General features: G+C 40.9%; 1 protein-coding gene across 4 annotated transcripts in view; it reads left to right on the top strand.

Moving 5' to 3' along the window:
- Positions 1–13,559, top strand: part of CAB39L (calcium binding protein 39 like) — a 59,732-nt gene that overhangs the window by 24,325 nt on the left and 21,848 nt on the right. For all 4 annotated transcript variants that reach the window (XM_054628475.2, XM_077173704.1, XM_077173706.1 and 1 more), the window contains 2 exons: positions 1,104–1,252; positions 11,470–11,634. In XM_054628475.2, coding sequence (XP_054484450.2) covers positions 1,151–1,252; positions 11,470–11,634 — 267 coding nt within the window. In that variant the 5' untranslated portion in view covers positions 1,104–1,150. The remainder of the gene's footprint in view (positions 1–1,103; positions 1,253–11,469; positions 11,635–13,559) is intronic.

Here is a 13,559-nt window from a genome sequence, read left to right as displayed (position 1 = left end):
GAAGTGGTTTGTTTGTGTATTTATGTTTTCACAACTAATTTTACAAATGCGTGTATGGAGGAATTGTGATGTTTTTCTTTTGTTGTGGAAGGAGATGAAAATTTGAGATTATTTTTTTATTTTTGTTCTTCCCCCCCCCCCGCCCCTTACCTCTTTTTTATTGTACAAACTGGAATGCAGTCCAGAACAGTGTTGGGCTTCTAACCAGAACATATTCCCATCTGTAGTCAGTCATTGACTTCAATAGATCTTTGTACTGGACCCTCAGCAAAACCCATAAGAATTCACAGCCTAAGCAGAAACTGAGCTACTTGGTTTCTTTCATATATAAATACAGTGATGTAGTATTTGCATTTCTAATCATACAGAAGAAGAATGTTTCAAATTAAACAAACAATCCATTTTCATTAAAATGCTCAGTCTGTCATTTAAATGTAATGAATATGTTTGTGTTTATATTTGGGCCTGATCCTCTGTTCTTTATTTAACTCAGGCAATGCTCTACACCAGTGAGATCTGACCCATAGATTCTTGAAGTCTCTTAGGGGATAGCTTAAACTGCTTTCTCTCAAGGTCCCCATGGCAGACAAAGCAAAGCAACAGAAGAAGAAGGAGAGATGGCAGAGAAGCTGGGACTCCATTTTGCAATGCTTAAAACAAAGAGTGCTTTTGGTGTGCTGGCACCTAGAGTTGGTTTTCTGCACTGTGATGGAGTTGGTGAAGTCTGACAGAAACCCATATGTGAAATCTAGTGACCCATATGTGAAATTTAGTGGAGCCTGCCAGATGTGCAGTGTCCAAAATACATTGGACATGGGCATGGACTTGCTGGAGTGCTGACCTATAGGTCAGAGCTTCCTTCAGGAAGCATCCAACTCCTGTGCAGGTGCTGAGTAGTTGCTTTTCATGTTCTAATGGTAGCTTATGAATCCCCAATGAACTTGCAAGAACTACACATGAGAGCTTTCACTACTCCACGGGGTGGCTGAAGCAAAATGTAGTGCTTGAGGTGCAACCTTTTATTGTTCTTAGCGTCTATGTGTGTTTTTATTGCATTTTTGTATAAGCCTTAAAAGCTGTTTTTGCTTGTTGTTTGATTTAAGGCAGTCCTCTTCTATCCTGAAGGAAGAAATCCAGGTGAAGGAAGACCATGCCTTTGTTTAGTAAATCGCACAAAAATCCTGCTGAGATTGTGAAAGTTCTGAAAGAAAACATGGCCATATTGGAGAAACAAGAAAAAAAGACAGACAAGGTATGAGGTAATGTTGTAGAAGACCAATAATGTTTTTATGCTGGGAGAATAGCTGAATAATGGGAATAACATTGTGTTTGGTCGCTGCCCTGATCCTGTGAGTGCTTGCCTGTGTGTTTGAATGGTTCTGCTGAAATCAGGGGGCTTTTGCATAAATAAAATACATAAAATCTGGGGCTCAGACAGAAAATGCTGAGATCCAGGAGCCAAAACAAAGGGTGATCTCCCCCTACTTTAAACAGTGATGAATCTAGCAAAACAGCTTGGAAGGCTGTGTGAAAACTGTTGTACTGTTAATGGTCTTAGCAGGATAACAAATGAGGTTGCCAATTAATGTGTAGGTACCCACAGAAAAAAACTCTACTTCTGATGCACACCGTTTCCAGAAACCAGGAAAGCTGTATGTGTCCAGATGTGTATAAAAGAGATCTCACTCTGTTCATCCTTTCTAATTTTCTGGGTGCCAGTGCTTCCTAAAAGAGCTGTGCTACTCATTTTCTATTTATAGTGCTAGGCTTTTGCTAATATTACTGCTCTCTTCTAATTCCATGACACAGACTCGAGTTATTTTTGCTGCTTTTCCAGTGACCACTTAGTAGGTACAATGCAACACACAAAATCCTCCCAGTTAGGAATTTGAGCTTGTATAATATATATATATATATATATATATTTTTTTTTTTTTTTTTTTTTTTTATCTGAGACTCTGACCCTCTACACTATTGCTGTAGTAGAAATATATGGTTTTGGTTAACAATAGACTAACTTTAAGTTAAAAGTGATTGTCAGTGGAAGCAGAAATAGCTGATAAGGAACACTGATACTTTTCCATGGAAGCTGATGTTTGCATGTGTGCACGTTGTGCTTCCCCCACCTTGTGCAGGAAGTTGTACAAAGACAAACCCAACCCAAAAAGTAGGCATGGAGCCCTTTGCACCCTTAGTGAAATCCTCTTGAAACTTTTTGGTTCAAAGCAAGTAGCTCAGAGTGTGTTAATTATGTAAGGTAAGTCACATGGATTTCTGGGAGGTCTCTGGTATTTGATGTTTCATTCTGAAATACCTCCAGTAACCTGAGAATGGAGAGAATTTGACTCTGAACTAAAACATAAAATAATAACTAAATAAATCAACAGAATCTGTTCTGCCCTGCTGAATTAATCCTTTGGAGCCTGATTAAAGAAGACTTTCAAAGAAGAAGTTCCATACTTGAATTTCTTTTTGATCTGCTTTGCAGAGTGATTCCTCAGAGTTGTGGTTTTGAGAATTTTTGGCTTTGAGCTGGTTTGTATATTTGGGTGTCAGTGACAAGGAGAAATTCAGACTTCCAAGATGAGCGCTAAATGTAAATTTTTCGTGAAAGTCAGAACAGCTGGTGTGTGTTTTCCTCACAGAGCAAAAGATACAGAATGCTTCCCTGGTGTATTATAATGGAAACAGCTCATGAACTCAATGATGCCTATTTTACAGGAAGAGGTTGATTTTCACTTAGTTTTTGTGTACTTCATTGCTATGGGGTAGAGACTGTTCCTGGGCTGAAGGGGAGTGGTCAGGGGAGAGGAGAGAGAGGGACAAGGCAGTCCCTTCAAGAGCAAGGGAGAAGGTGAGGAAAGCCTTTTTTTGGGTTGGTTTAAGCTTATGTGGCCTGTTGACTCAGGGCTTTGTACTGTAATGTCAAGGAAGCACATAGCGTCCTTTTCCTTGCAAAAGGAAAGGTTAGAGACTCCTTAGCAGTTCTGCCTTTTATCTAAACTGCTCCACTGAGCTGTCCTGAAATAAGAATTCTTTCCTGTTAAAGAAAATAACTAAATTTATTCTCCTGAGTTTATGGAAGTAAATCATAAGGACTGCCTTTACTACTGAGATGGTGATAAACTTTAAAAGCTGGCAGGAAAAATAGCTCTTGCAAAATCACCCAGCCCAATCACACCAGCTGCTATCCATTCAGGTTTGTGAACTTAGTAATGCCATTTCAAAGTGTTGTTTGCAGTTTGAGTTGGAGAAGAAAAGACAATGGGAAGTCTTTCAGTGGCCCACAGGTTTTCAAAATATTCTCAGTAATGCTAATGAGTAATGTCTTTTCATGAGAATGATTGGAGAAATGCAACTGAAAACAGAAGCAGAGAAACAAAGCACAGTGCTGTACTCTATGCTCTTGAAAACCTAGCAAGGTTTTTAAGTCTACCTCCAATTTGACTTCTGGAGGAAGAAGAAATCTGTCAAACTTTCATGAAAGGGCCTAGAGGTTTAGCTACTGCAAGAGCCAGAGACCCTGGATGTCTCAGAGCTGGGTTTGGACCCTGTAGCCCTGTGACCTGGGAAGTTTGTGACTCAGGGCTGTCCAATTTTTCAGCTTTCTAGCTCCTAGTCTGCTGTAAGAACTAAAAGAGTATTGTTATGCCTCACCATAAAACCAAAGTTCCCAGTTGTACTTCCAGGGTACAACTCCAGAGCACCCCTGATTTTGCGTGCAAAGTAGTTTCCAACTAGGACTTGCTTCAGATGCTTAAACAAGATTTATCCTGTGACAATTAAGCTGTTATTGTAGTACAGCCAATGTGGTATGTGGGTTGAGACAGATAAAAGCTGCTAATACAGGCAGAATTGGCAGAGAAGTGGGACAAAGCCTGAATTAACTGCAGGGCTGGCAGAGAACCTCCTTTCCTTTCCAGCTGAGAAATTGTGAGTATGAGGTGAAGATGCCATGGGCAGCCAGGAGGGCACAAGGTCAGACAGAGAGGGGCTTGATGCTTCTAATACAACTTTGTGCAACTTTCAGCAGGAACCATCTATGTCTTAGAGGGGATGCTTTTAGATATTGCAGAAAGGATCATTCCTGCCAGGCTATGGAGTGCACAGCTAGAGGGAACTTTGCAGCAGAGCAGTTAAGACTTCTCAGATAATGGGAAGAGGGTGGAGGATATAACTTGATAGACAGAATGCGGAGAAGCCAGTTGTAAGCATAAAGGAAATTATACATATTTTCTGAGGCATTTCCACATGCACACATAATATACATAGGTTTGCACTCTTCCTTCATGATGCTTTTTGTTACTCATGGAATAGTACCCATTCAGGCTTTAGCTAAACTCTATTGACTGCACTAGGATCTGTCTCCTTAGATAAGGATTGAATTTGACCCACTTTCTCCATGTGTCTGATTTTTTTGAAACTATTAATGTGTTGTGTTGCCATAGTGCTTCCTGATGCTTTTTAAACACTCCCAACTGAAAAACAGGTTAAATTTTTATGTTTGGTTCCTATTTTTTTATGTGGGCTTTCTTGTTTGTTTGCTTGCATGGATATATGCGTGCTTAAAGCTTTGCCATTTTCTCAGCTACATTTTGATGGTTGGTAGACCACAGGTTGAGAAGTGCCAGCACATCTGGCTCTCCTTTTCTTCTGAAGTGCTCTTTCTAATACCTTGTTTTTACAAATTTAAAAAAATAATATATATTTTAAATGAGGGATTGCAGCACTGGCAAATTTAATGCAATAATTGGGAGATTAGGTAGGGTTAGACAGAGCTGAAAAAGTGGACTAAAATGTTCTTTATCAACAATCCTCCTCTCTTCCAACATCTGAAATGAAATAAGGTGTTCTTCAAGCATATACAATTGCTGACATCCTGTTTGGGCTTTGATGTGGTGAAGAACAATTAAGTTTTATTGCAGTATTGTATAAATGTCATAACAATTTAATCTCATTTATGTAGAATCGATCAGTCCTTGAATTTAATGAGAAATGTCCACTCTGGAACTACCTAGAAAAACAGGAAAGTATTTAAATACATAGGAAAGAAAGCCTTCAGAGCTTGGGCTCTCTTCTTTCTGGTACAAACTCCTATAGCATTTGGAGGATGCATGTAAGTAGAGGTGAAGAGAAACCATGATACCAAGAGGCCATACCTGTTGAACCTGAGGAAGAATGGACAGCATGTGACACTCTGGTCACACTGCTTCATTTATTGCTGATGTGCCGCCGTGTCTTTGTTGATGGCTGTTGTAAAGGAACATTGATAGAAAGGGTGCCTGACGAAACTCACAAAAAAAAGAGTGTGACATCCTGACTTCTCAAAGCCTTGTGTTCAGCTGCTGAGCCCAGTCAGCACCAAGCAGTGTGGGTGGCATCCAGTTTGTCACTGAAGGACATCCTTGAGCACATAGCCCTCCTGCTGCTAACCAAACACCTTGGGGTGTGGCAGCCTGACTCAGTGCCATCTGTGGTGCCTACAGGTTTGGTAACATTTTCTGAACCTGCCCTGCAGCAAAAGCCTTCCAAGTGTCACAGGTTTTTAATTTAGTGCAACAAACGGATGTGAGGTTGGTTGAAACTTGGTCTAATCTTTGCATGTGGTCTAGATGGGCTGAAAGATTTGCAGTTTCTGGTATAGCCGATCCAAGACAAGGGTTTATTGTGGAAAATGAACCCCAAATGCATGAGAGCAGGTTCAGAGCACTGTGCTGAGTGCTTTCCTGTCAGGCAGAACTGCAAGCTGCAGTGCCTTTAGTCAGTGCTCAGAAGCAGAGTGAAGCGAGATGTAAAAATAACCTGAAGTGTCGCACTTCTGCCCCTTTCACTTAAATCTCTCTAACGAGACTGCTCCTTCAGGTAGGTCACTGCAATCTGTCCTCTCTTTCATCTCCACGTGCTGTAACAAATTTGGTGCTGTTCTCAAGGGTCAGGAGAGCAGCATTTTATTAAGGCTGCAATTAAAAGACTTCAAGATATCTGGAACAAATACTTCTATCAATAAATCCTGCTTTTTTACATAGCAACGAGGAAGCCATTCCTGGCTGCTGTCCACCTTGCTGGCTGCTGTGTTGGTAGAGCTCTGGGGATTGGTGTGTGAGATGAGGTGCATGCAGAGGGCTCTGTGTGCATTTGCATGGAAGAACAGTTGCGTGACTGCCGGGAACGTGAATACCCACGGATGCGATTCTGCAGCTGCCAGAGCCAGTTGCAAAATTGCTTTCCATTTCATTGCTGCACACTGAAACCAAGGGAATGAGATAAGAAGGGTTTGGCACCCCTTCCCCCTAGCTCTGTGTGTCCTGGGGTTTTGTGGAGCGTTTCATGTTTCAGCTTCCCTGTTCTGCTAAGGCCTGTTATTGCTCTAGAGGTGGGAGAAACTCCAGATACTATCAGGTTCTGGTGCCAAGAGTTTAAACCTGTCTCTTCTGGTTGCTTTTATTTTTAAGGACCTTCAGAACCTTTAGTTCTGTCTTAAGTGCAGCCCTAACAGTGGGAAAGGAATTTATGTCCAGGTGGGGCAAACCTGTCTTGTCCATTTGATCATACATCCTTTTAAAAGGCGTTTCCCTACTGTGCTTGCTTGCCCAAATTGTCTTTGCCAACTTCCTTGAGTACAGGTCCATAATGTTTTGCTAAATAACAGACATCAGGCCTCCTGATCCAAAATACCCACAGTTTGTCCCTGTAGGTCCATTCAGCATGAAATTGCATCAAGAATAAGTCAGTTGGGGTGATCCTGAAGTTACGTGGTTGCTTGATTCAGATTCTGCTAATGGCTTTTCTTGGGAATCCTCCATGTAGAGAGAGCTGCATTGGCATTGCTTTTTAGGAGAAAAATTGGTTTGAATCACACAGTGAGAATATTTTTAAACCAGATAAGACCGAATCAAGGAGCTTTATGCTTTTAGTTGCAATATATAGCATGGAGTACTGGCAGATCACTGAATCACACATTGGAGTATTTAACATCGCACTGGCAGGCATCTCTGTGTGTTACTGTCTGCTGCTGTGCAAGAGAGAAACAGTTTATAGAGAGATTTTGGACCTGGAAATGTGCTAGGTACACATACAGAACCTGTATGGGCCTATTTGTCATATTCTTGTGTTTCTCCCCTCCACAGTCAATACCACACTTGAAGATCAATCAGTGTTTCAGGGAAGATTTTTTCATATAGAATTTCAGGGAATCATTTTTCCGTAAGTTCCTTTCTTTCTGTTATGTTCCTGTTATGTCAACAGTGACAAAACTTTGATGTGTGAGGAAAATAAACCAAGACAAAAATCTTCAACTTATAAAATTTCCAGCTCTGCCTGAAGCTGTTGGTAGGTTTAGAAAGACAGATAAAAACTGACAAAAAATCAGTTTTATGGGAAGGGGATGTTGAACATGTTTATAATTTAACATAGAGAAGTTATGCAGGCTTATCTATACTGTCTGTTTTCCATCTCCAAGGCTGTTGTGGATCATCTAGTCCAATAGGGTTGGCAGAGTAACCCAAGGATTGTTAGATTTCAACATTTACACAAAATTCTGTCTTTCAAAATGGACCCAAAAACCTCTTGTGGGTTGATAGCCATTATAAACTACATTCTGTGGATGCAGAGTCAGTTCTTGTTGGAAAGAGACTTGTTGGAAAGACCAGAAACTTGGCTTAGGAGGTTGACATCCTGACACCCGTGCAGGCACAGCAATACTCGTCTATGTGTGCTGGGAATCAGCTTGCATTTCAATCTCACTTTTTTGTCCCTACCTGCAACTTTTGACTGTCCAAAGTTCAGCATATCCCACTTTTGACATTAGTATCTTTATGTATAAGCTGTTCTGTTTAGGATTATGTGTTTAGTTTTCTCCTTTCCTTCTTTTTTCCTCTCTATTCACAAGAGCCTCTCTAAATATAATGGCATAAATTCAGTCATGATGGAAAGGACTTGTACCTAAGGGATTAAAGGACAATCTGCTGGAAATAAGATTGTGCCTAATTGCAAGAGTGAGGCAAATGGCTGAAATGCTTTGATATTTCATGAAATGGTTTCTTTTGCACTCTAACTTCTGCTGGAGTGATGGTTGCAGCACTTTGCTCTTGTTGCTCTTGCCACTGAAAAGAAAAAATAGCATAGAAGTCAGAATTAGGGGTTTCTAGTGAATCCTTTTTATTTTTTGACACTGAAATTCTGTTTGTGACGCAGCTGGGGTGATGATGTCTTGCTGAAGCTTTTTGTTGGTTTTTGCAATTTTTCCTAAAGAGGCTCAGGACTGGTCTGACTTCTTATGCAGATATGTTTCAGTCATCTTGTATTTTCCATGTATTTGAGTGAATAAATGTGCTTTGTTGTTTGTTTTGGACAGATGTTGGGTCTTTGGATCTTGGAATGTCTTTTTTCTCTGAGTATTAAGAAAGTTTCCATCCCAGAAACAGTGCTTATGTACTTAAAGTATTATTCTAAAATTGCTGTGAGATTAAGTGGAAATGTCAAAATGAAGGCTGTTAATTTAAGAATCTGTGTTTGGGATTATGGTTTTCCTCCAGATATATTGTGGGGGGTATCCACTGAGGAGCAGTCCTTAGATTTGACCGTGAATAACTTTTGGTGGAGAGTTGCACATCAAAACACAGACCATGGAGATGCTGTGAAGGGGGAGGAAATGGCACATGAAATGTAAATTGCATGTGGAAAAGCTGAAGAGAGGAGTGGATGGGATGGCAGGTGATTAGAGAAATGCAGCTGTGGTGGCCACTGCTGTCCACCAGCACCAGTGTTCTATGTTTCATTTTCTCACACTGCACTTTTTTGCCTCCTTTTTGAGAATTAAACCTAAAGCTGAGTCCTGCAGACCTTTTTTCTACATATCAGAAAGGACTGCTTATACTGAAAAGCAAAGCATGGTTTTTTTAAACTACAGAATGCCAGAGATATTCACACCCAGCCCAGCAGAAAGGGTGGAAAGCCAAAAATGTATGGGCTTTGCCTTTGAAATGAAAATATTTCCCTAGCTCTTATAAAGATTTAGAGCTTTAGTTTATAGGATAGAACCCCTGTGGTTAATCCCATCTGTACTCTGTGGGATATCTCAAGTGACACACGACTAACATTTGAGGTAAAAATAGGCTCTTTTGCTGAGTGATGGTAAGGAACATCAAGATTTCTGCTGTTAGAAGTTATCACACAGTCATGCTCATTTACACACTGCTCATGCTGGCCTATCTCAACCAGCAGAAAACTGCAAGTAGGTACAAAGAGACTGGGGGAGAGCAGTTCTTTATTCTGTGCAAAATCAATGCTTAAATCTTCCAGGTAGCTGCAATGTAAAAGTGGCTTTTTACTGTGGTTGGTTTTGGTCTTGGTTCTTTTTAGGACTTCTAGGTTTTTTGTATCATTTTTATTCACTAATGTGAATAAAATCTGAGATTGAAAATGTTAGGAGATCAGCAGCAGGTGGGAGATGCCTCTTCAGAGCACTGGGGTTATGTTATGCAGATTGATGGGGTGGTATTTGAAAGCATGCTGTTTTTCCTTTCAATGTATGTGAGAGATATATAGAAATTATTGATGTGGCTTTGAACATCCATTGATTTCCAGTGAGCTTTTACAAATCGCTCTTGGATTTTCTGTGTTTGTCTTGATTTTGTTTTCCCACCTGCTATGCTAACAAAAGGCTAACTTCAAGTTAAGGTTTTCCAAATATGTCAAATGCTGTCTTCAGCATCCTGCCTGGCAGTTTGCTGTCATTCTCAGCTTTGCTTCCAGACCTGTTCCTTATTTCCTTCCTGCTCCCTGCCAAAGAATCCAATCAGCCTTGCTGCAGGTGATGTGTGTATTAAATATAACCAACACAGAAGGAGCCATTGCCTCTGTAGCCCCGTGGCTGAGCACGTGGGATTTACAGCACGCACATCCACATGAAAAATAAAAAGACTCCTTTCCTCCACAGAGTTTGTTCAAAGTGGAGCATAGCTGTGAGGAAGTGTGAGCCAGAGCTGCCATGCTGTAGCCAGCAGTTCCTTTTCCTTGGCAATCTGTATTATCACTCACATCTGATTTTAACCTGCTGACTGCATGAATGCTGAGTTGTTACCTGTTTACAGCCATGTGTCTTTCCTTTCCCCCTTGCAATCCTGCTGGTCAAGGTTCTTTGTAAGGTAATTCTGATTCATCCTGTACATTAGGTACCTGAAACATTGCACAGGATTAGTATACTCTGGGTGGGAGCAAAAGATGTGAAAGATCTATTTTACTTCACTTGGTGGCAGCTGTGGAGCTTTACTAAAGCAAACGGTTTCATTTAAATTTCTCAATCTGAGGCTGAAGTGCCTGTGTGCTCAGTGAGCAAATCCCATGTGGAAGATGCTGGCTCAAACCACACCTGATGAGGAGAAATGAGATGAGGCAATGTGAAGCTGTCAAGCTTGGCTGGGATAAGGTGAATTTTTTTCCTGGTAGCTGGTAAAGTTCTGTGTTTGGAATTTAGGATAAGAATGAAGTTGATAGCACTCAGATGTTTTAGTTGTTGCAGAGCAGTGCTTACACTGAGTCAGGGCCTTTTCTGCTCTTCAGCCCACCCACCAGAGAGTGGTTTGGGGGCACAAGGAGCTGGGGGGGGACACAGCTGGGCCAGCTGACCCCAGTGGGCCAAAGGGGTATTCCCTATCCCATGGCATTATGCTCAGTACACAATGCTGGGGGGAAGGCTGGCCAGGGCTGCTGCTCAGGAACTGGCTGGACATTGGCTGCTGAGCAATTGCACTGTGCATCACTTGGTGTTTATTGTTGTTATTGTTGTTTTACTGCTACTATTTCTTCCTTCCTTTTCTATCCTATCAAGCTATCTTTATCTCAGCCTAAAAATTTATTTCCTCTCCCCAGTTCCTTTCCCCATCCTGCTGAGGGGGAGTGAGCAAGTGGCTGTGTGGTGCTCAGCTGCCCTCTGGGCTAGGCAGTGCCACAGGGCTGTGAGGATTTATTTGGGGTCCCAGCAGAGGAGCTGGGACAGCCCATCAGGAAGCACTGGGTGGGGAGACAGCCCAGCAGCACCCCTCTGGTGGGAGCAGCCCCCTGGAGGCTTGGCACCATCATCTGGAGCCAGGGAGCCCACTGGGGAGGACAGGGGGAGAAACAGTGAAATTGCTGCTGCCTCTGCAGGGCTGTGCCTGCCTCCAAACTTGTTAAAGGATCTCACTGGTGCTGGTTGGTAATTGATCTCTTGGCCCTATTTTGTGCTCATGGTCTGGAAATGGTGATATGTCATGTATAAATTGAATTTATCATGTGTAAGGCCTGCAGGGTACGGTATGGATGCTCCAGCCTCCGTGATTACCTAGAATTTTGCTATTATTTTGCAGTAGATAATGATAATTGTAAGTACATTTAGAAACATTTGTTTTGAAATGCATGCCTTTTAAAAGAACACCTTTTTTTTTCCTGTTTCATTTTTTAAAACAAAACCCATTATCTGCTGGCAAAAAGGCATCAGAGGAAGTGTCAAAATCTCTGCAAGCAATGAAAGAAATTCTGTGTGGGACCACAGACAAAGAGCCACCCACAGAAATCGTGGCCCAGCTGGCACAAGAGCTCTACAACAGTGGCCTTCTAGTGACACTCATTGCCAACCTGCAGCTGATAGATTTTGAGGTAGGTCAACATTCATAAACTTTTTTCAACTCCTTGCTCTTGGTGCTGTCAGTGACTAGAGCCATATTTTTCTGAAGTCTAAATAACTTCATTGCATTCAAAACTGTTTTCCACAGGCTGAAGAAAGTTGCTGCTCTAGATTGGTTGGTGTCCTGAAGACACTGTCAGTAAATCTGATATTTAAAAACTAAAACAAAAAATTATAAAGAAATATTTCCATGTGTATCCAAACAAGATAGGACATGGTGCTGGGAAGACTGTCTAGGACCAACCTTGTAAACTGCAGGGATGATCTTTGGGATAGTGCTAATAGAGCTACCTGCTGTCTCTGAAGAGTGTCCAAATTAGAGAGGGTTCAGGGACATGGAACAAAAATAATTGGAAGCATGGAGAATTTCATGTGACAAAGACTGAAAGAATTAAAATGGTTTAGTTGAGAGGAAAGGAATTGAAAAACATGTTAAAAACAGACAGCAGGTCACAAGGTAATTTGGGTGTCCCCCACTTAACTGTTTCAATTCAAAGAATAAAGGAAGATAACATTTTTTTTTTCACAGGAGAAAGATTAAAATGAATGTGTGTGTATATATATTTTTTAATTTGATGTATTTAAATATAAAATTATATATTCAGTGGAACTGCTTGCCAGCTTTATTGTTAAACCAAAAACCCAGTAAACAGCTGCTATGACAACTAAACTTGCTTGTAAGTAAGGAGAAGAAGAGTTATAGGAGCAAAGATTGCAGTAATTCAGGATAAATATCAATCCTGTTAATTTACTGTTGACTGGTAGGGATGGGAATAAACTCTGTCACTGTCAGCTCATTGTCATTCTTGTGGTTTGCAATCAGCTGGGATAGTGCCCCAGGGACTGCTGGTATGAGTTCCATGATTTCTGTGGCCCCTGGGCGCTGGGGATTCCTCACAAGTGTCTGACCACCAGTGGGAAATCCCCAGTGCCCAGGAGTCAAACCTCCACCACTGAGTCTGGAACAGGAGCAGTACCCAATGTACAGGCAGCTGCTGGAGAGAAAAATCAATTTCTCAAAGAGATCTGATGCTCTCAGAGACACCTTTTGTGGGAGTCATGTGTAGAAGTTATGTTCTTTCCATTTTGTAAATGAATGAAAGGGAGGAAAATGGGTGATTTCATTTTTTCCACTCCACCCCCTACCACCAGTAAATCCAGGATCAAGGACCGATATATTTATTTTGTATTAATTTTTGAAAATGGAATGTATCAGTTTTTGAAAATTTTTAGTGGAATTCTCTCACTCTGGCTCAGGTCTTAAATTCAGGAGGGTTTTTTTTTAATGCTTTGTCTTCTCTGTGCCTCCTCTGGTTACTGTTAAATGTCTAATTACAAAAATACTCAAAAACCCAACAACCAAGCCCTTTAAAAACCCTTTAAGAGAAATGGAGAAGAGGGAAGGAGAAGATACTGAAAGCACAGAAGGGAGACTTCTGCATTTTTTTAGTTACATGACAGTCTGTATTGCTTTTGCCAGAGAAAAATTCTGTGTCAACATATTGAACACACAGTCTTAAAAAGCAAGCACTGGATGAAATACTTAATCTGTTGTTGAATTGCTGTTATTACAAACAATTCTCATAATTCTTATTGCAAAATATATTTTTTATTAATTGCAAAAGCTTTCCAATCATTTAGCCAAGGTGTTATACATGTTCTTTGGACAAAACACTAGAAAACAAACATCACTGAACAAGTGGACAGTAAGAGCATGTGCTGCTTTTTCTTCATGTCCTCCCACTGGCTTTTCCAGTTTATCAACTTTTCTGTTTCCATTTTGTTATATTGGTGGCTACAGCTGGTATTTAAGTTGCTTCATTGAACAAGCAATTTCGTCTCACTATAACATGCAAGTTAATTTTTTGATCTGTATGTAATGGTAAAAAGCAAATAC

Source organism: Agelaius phoeniceus, chromosome 2, assembly GCF_051311805.1.
Source record: "Agelaius phoeniceus isolate bAgePho1 chromosome 2, bAgePho1.hap1, whole genome shotgun sequence".
Taxonomy (NCBI): Eukaryota; Metazoa; Chordata; class Aves; order Passeriformes; family Icteridae; genus Agelaius; species Agelaius phoeniceus.
Note: the sequence above shows the minus strand (reverse complement) of the source record. Positions and strands in the feature narration are given on the sequence as shown.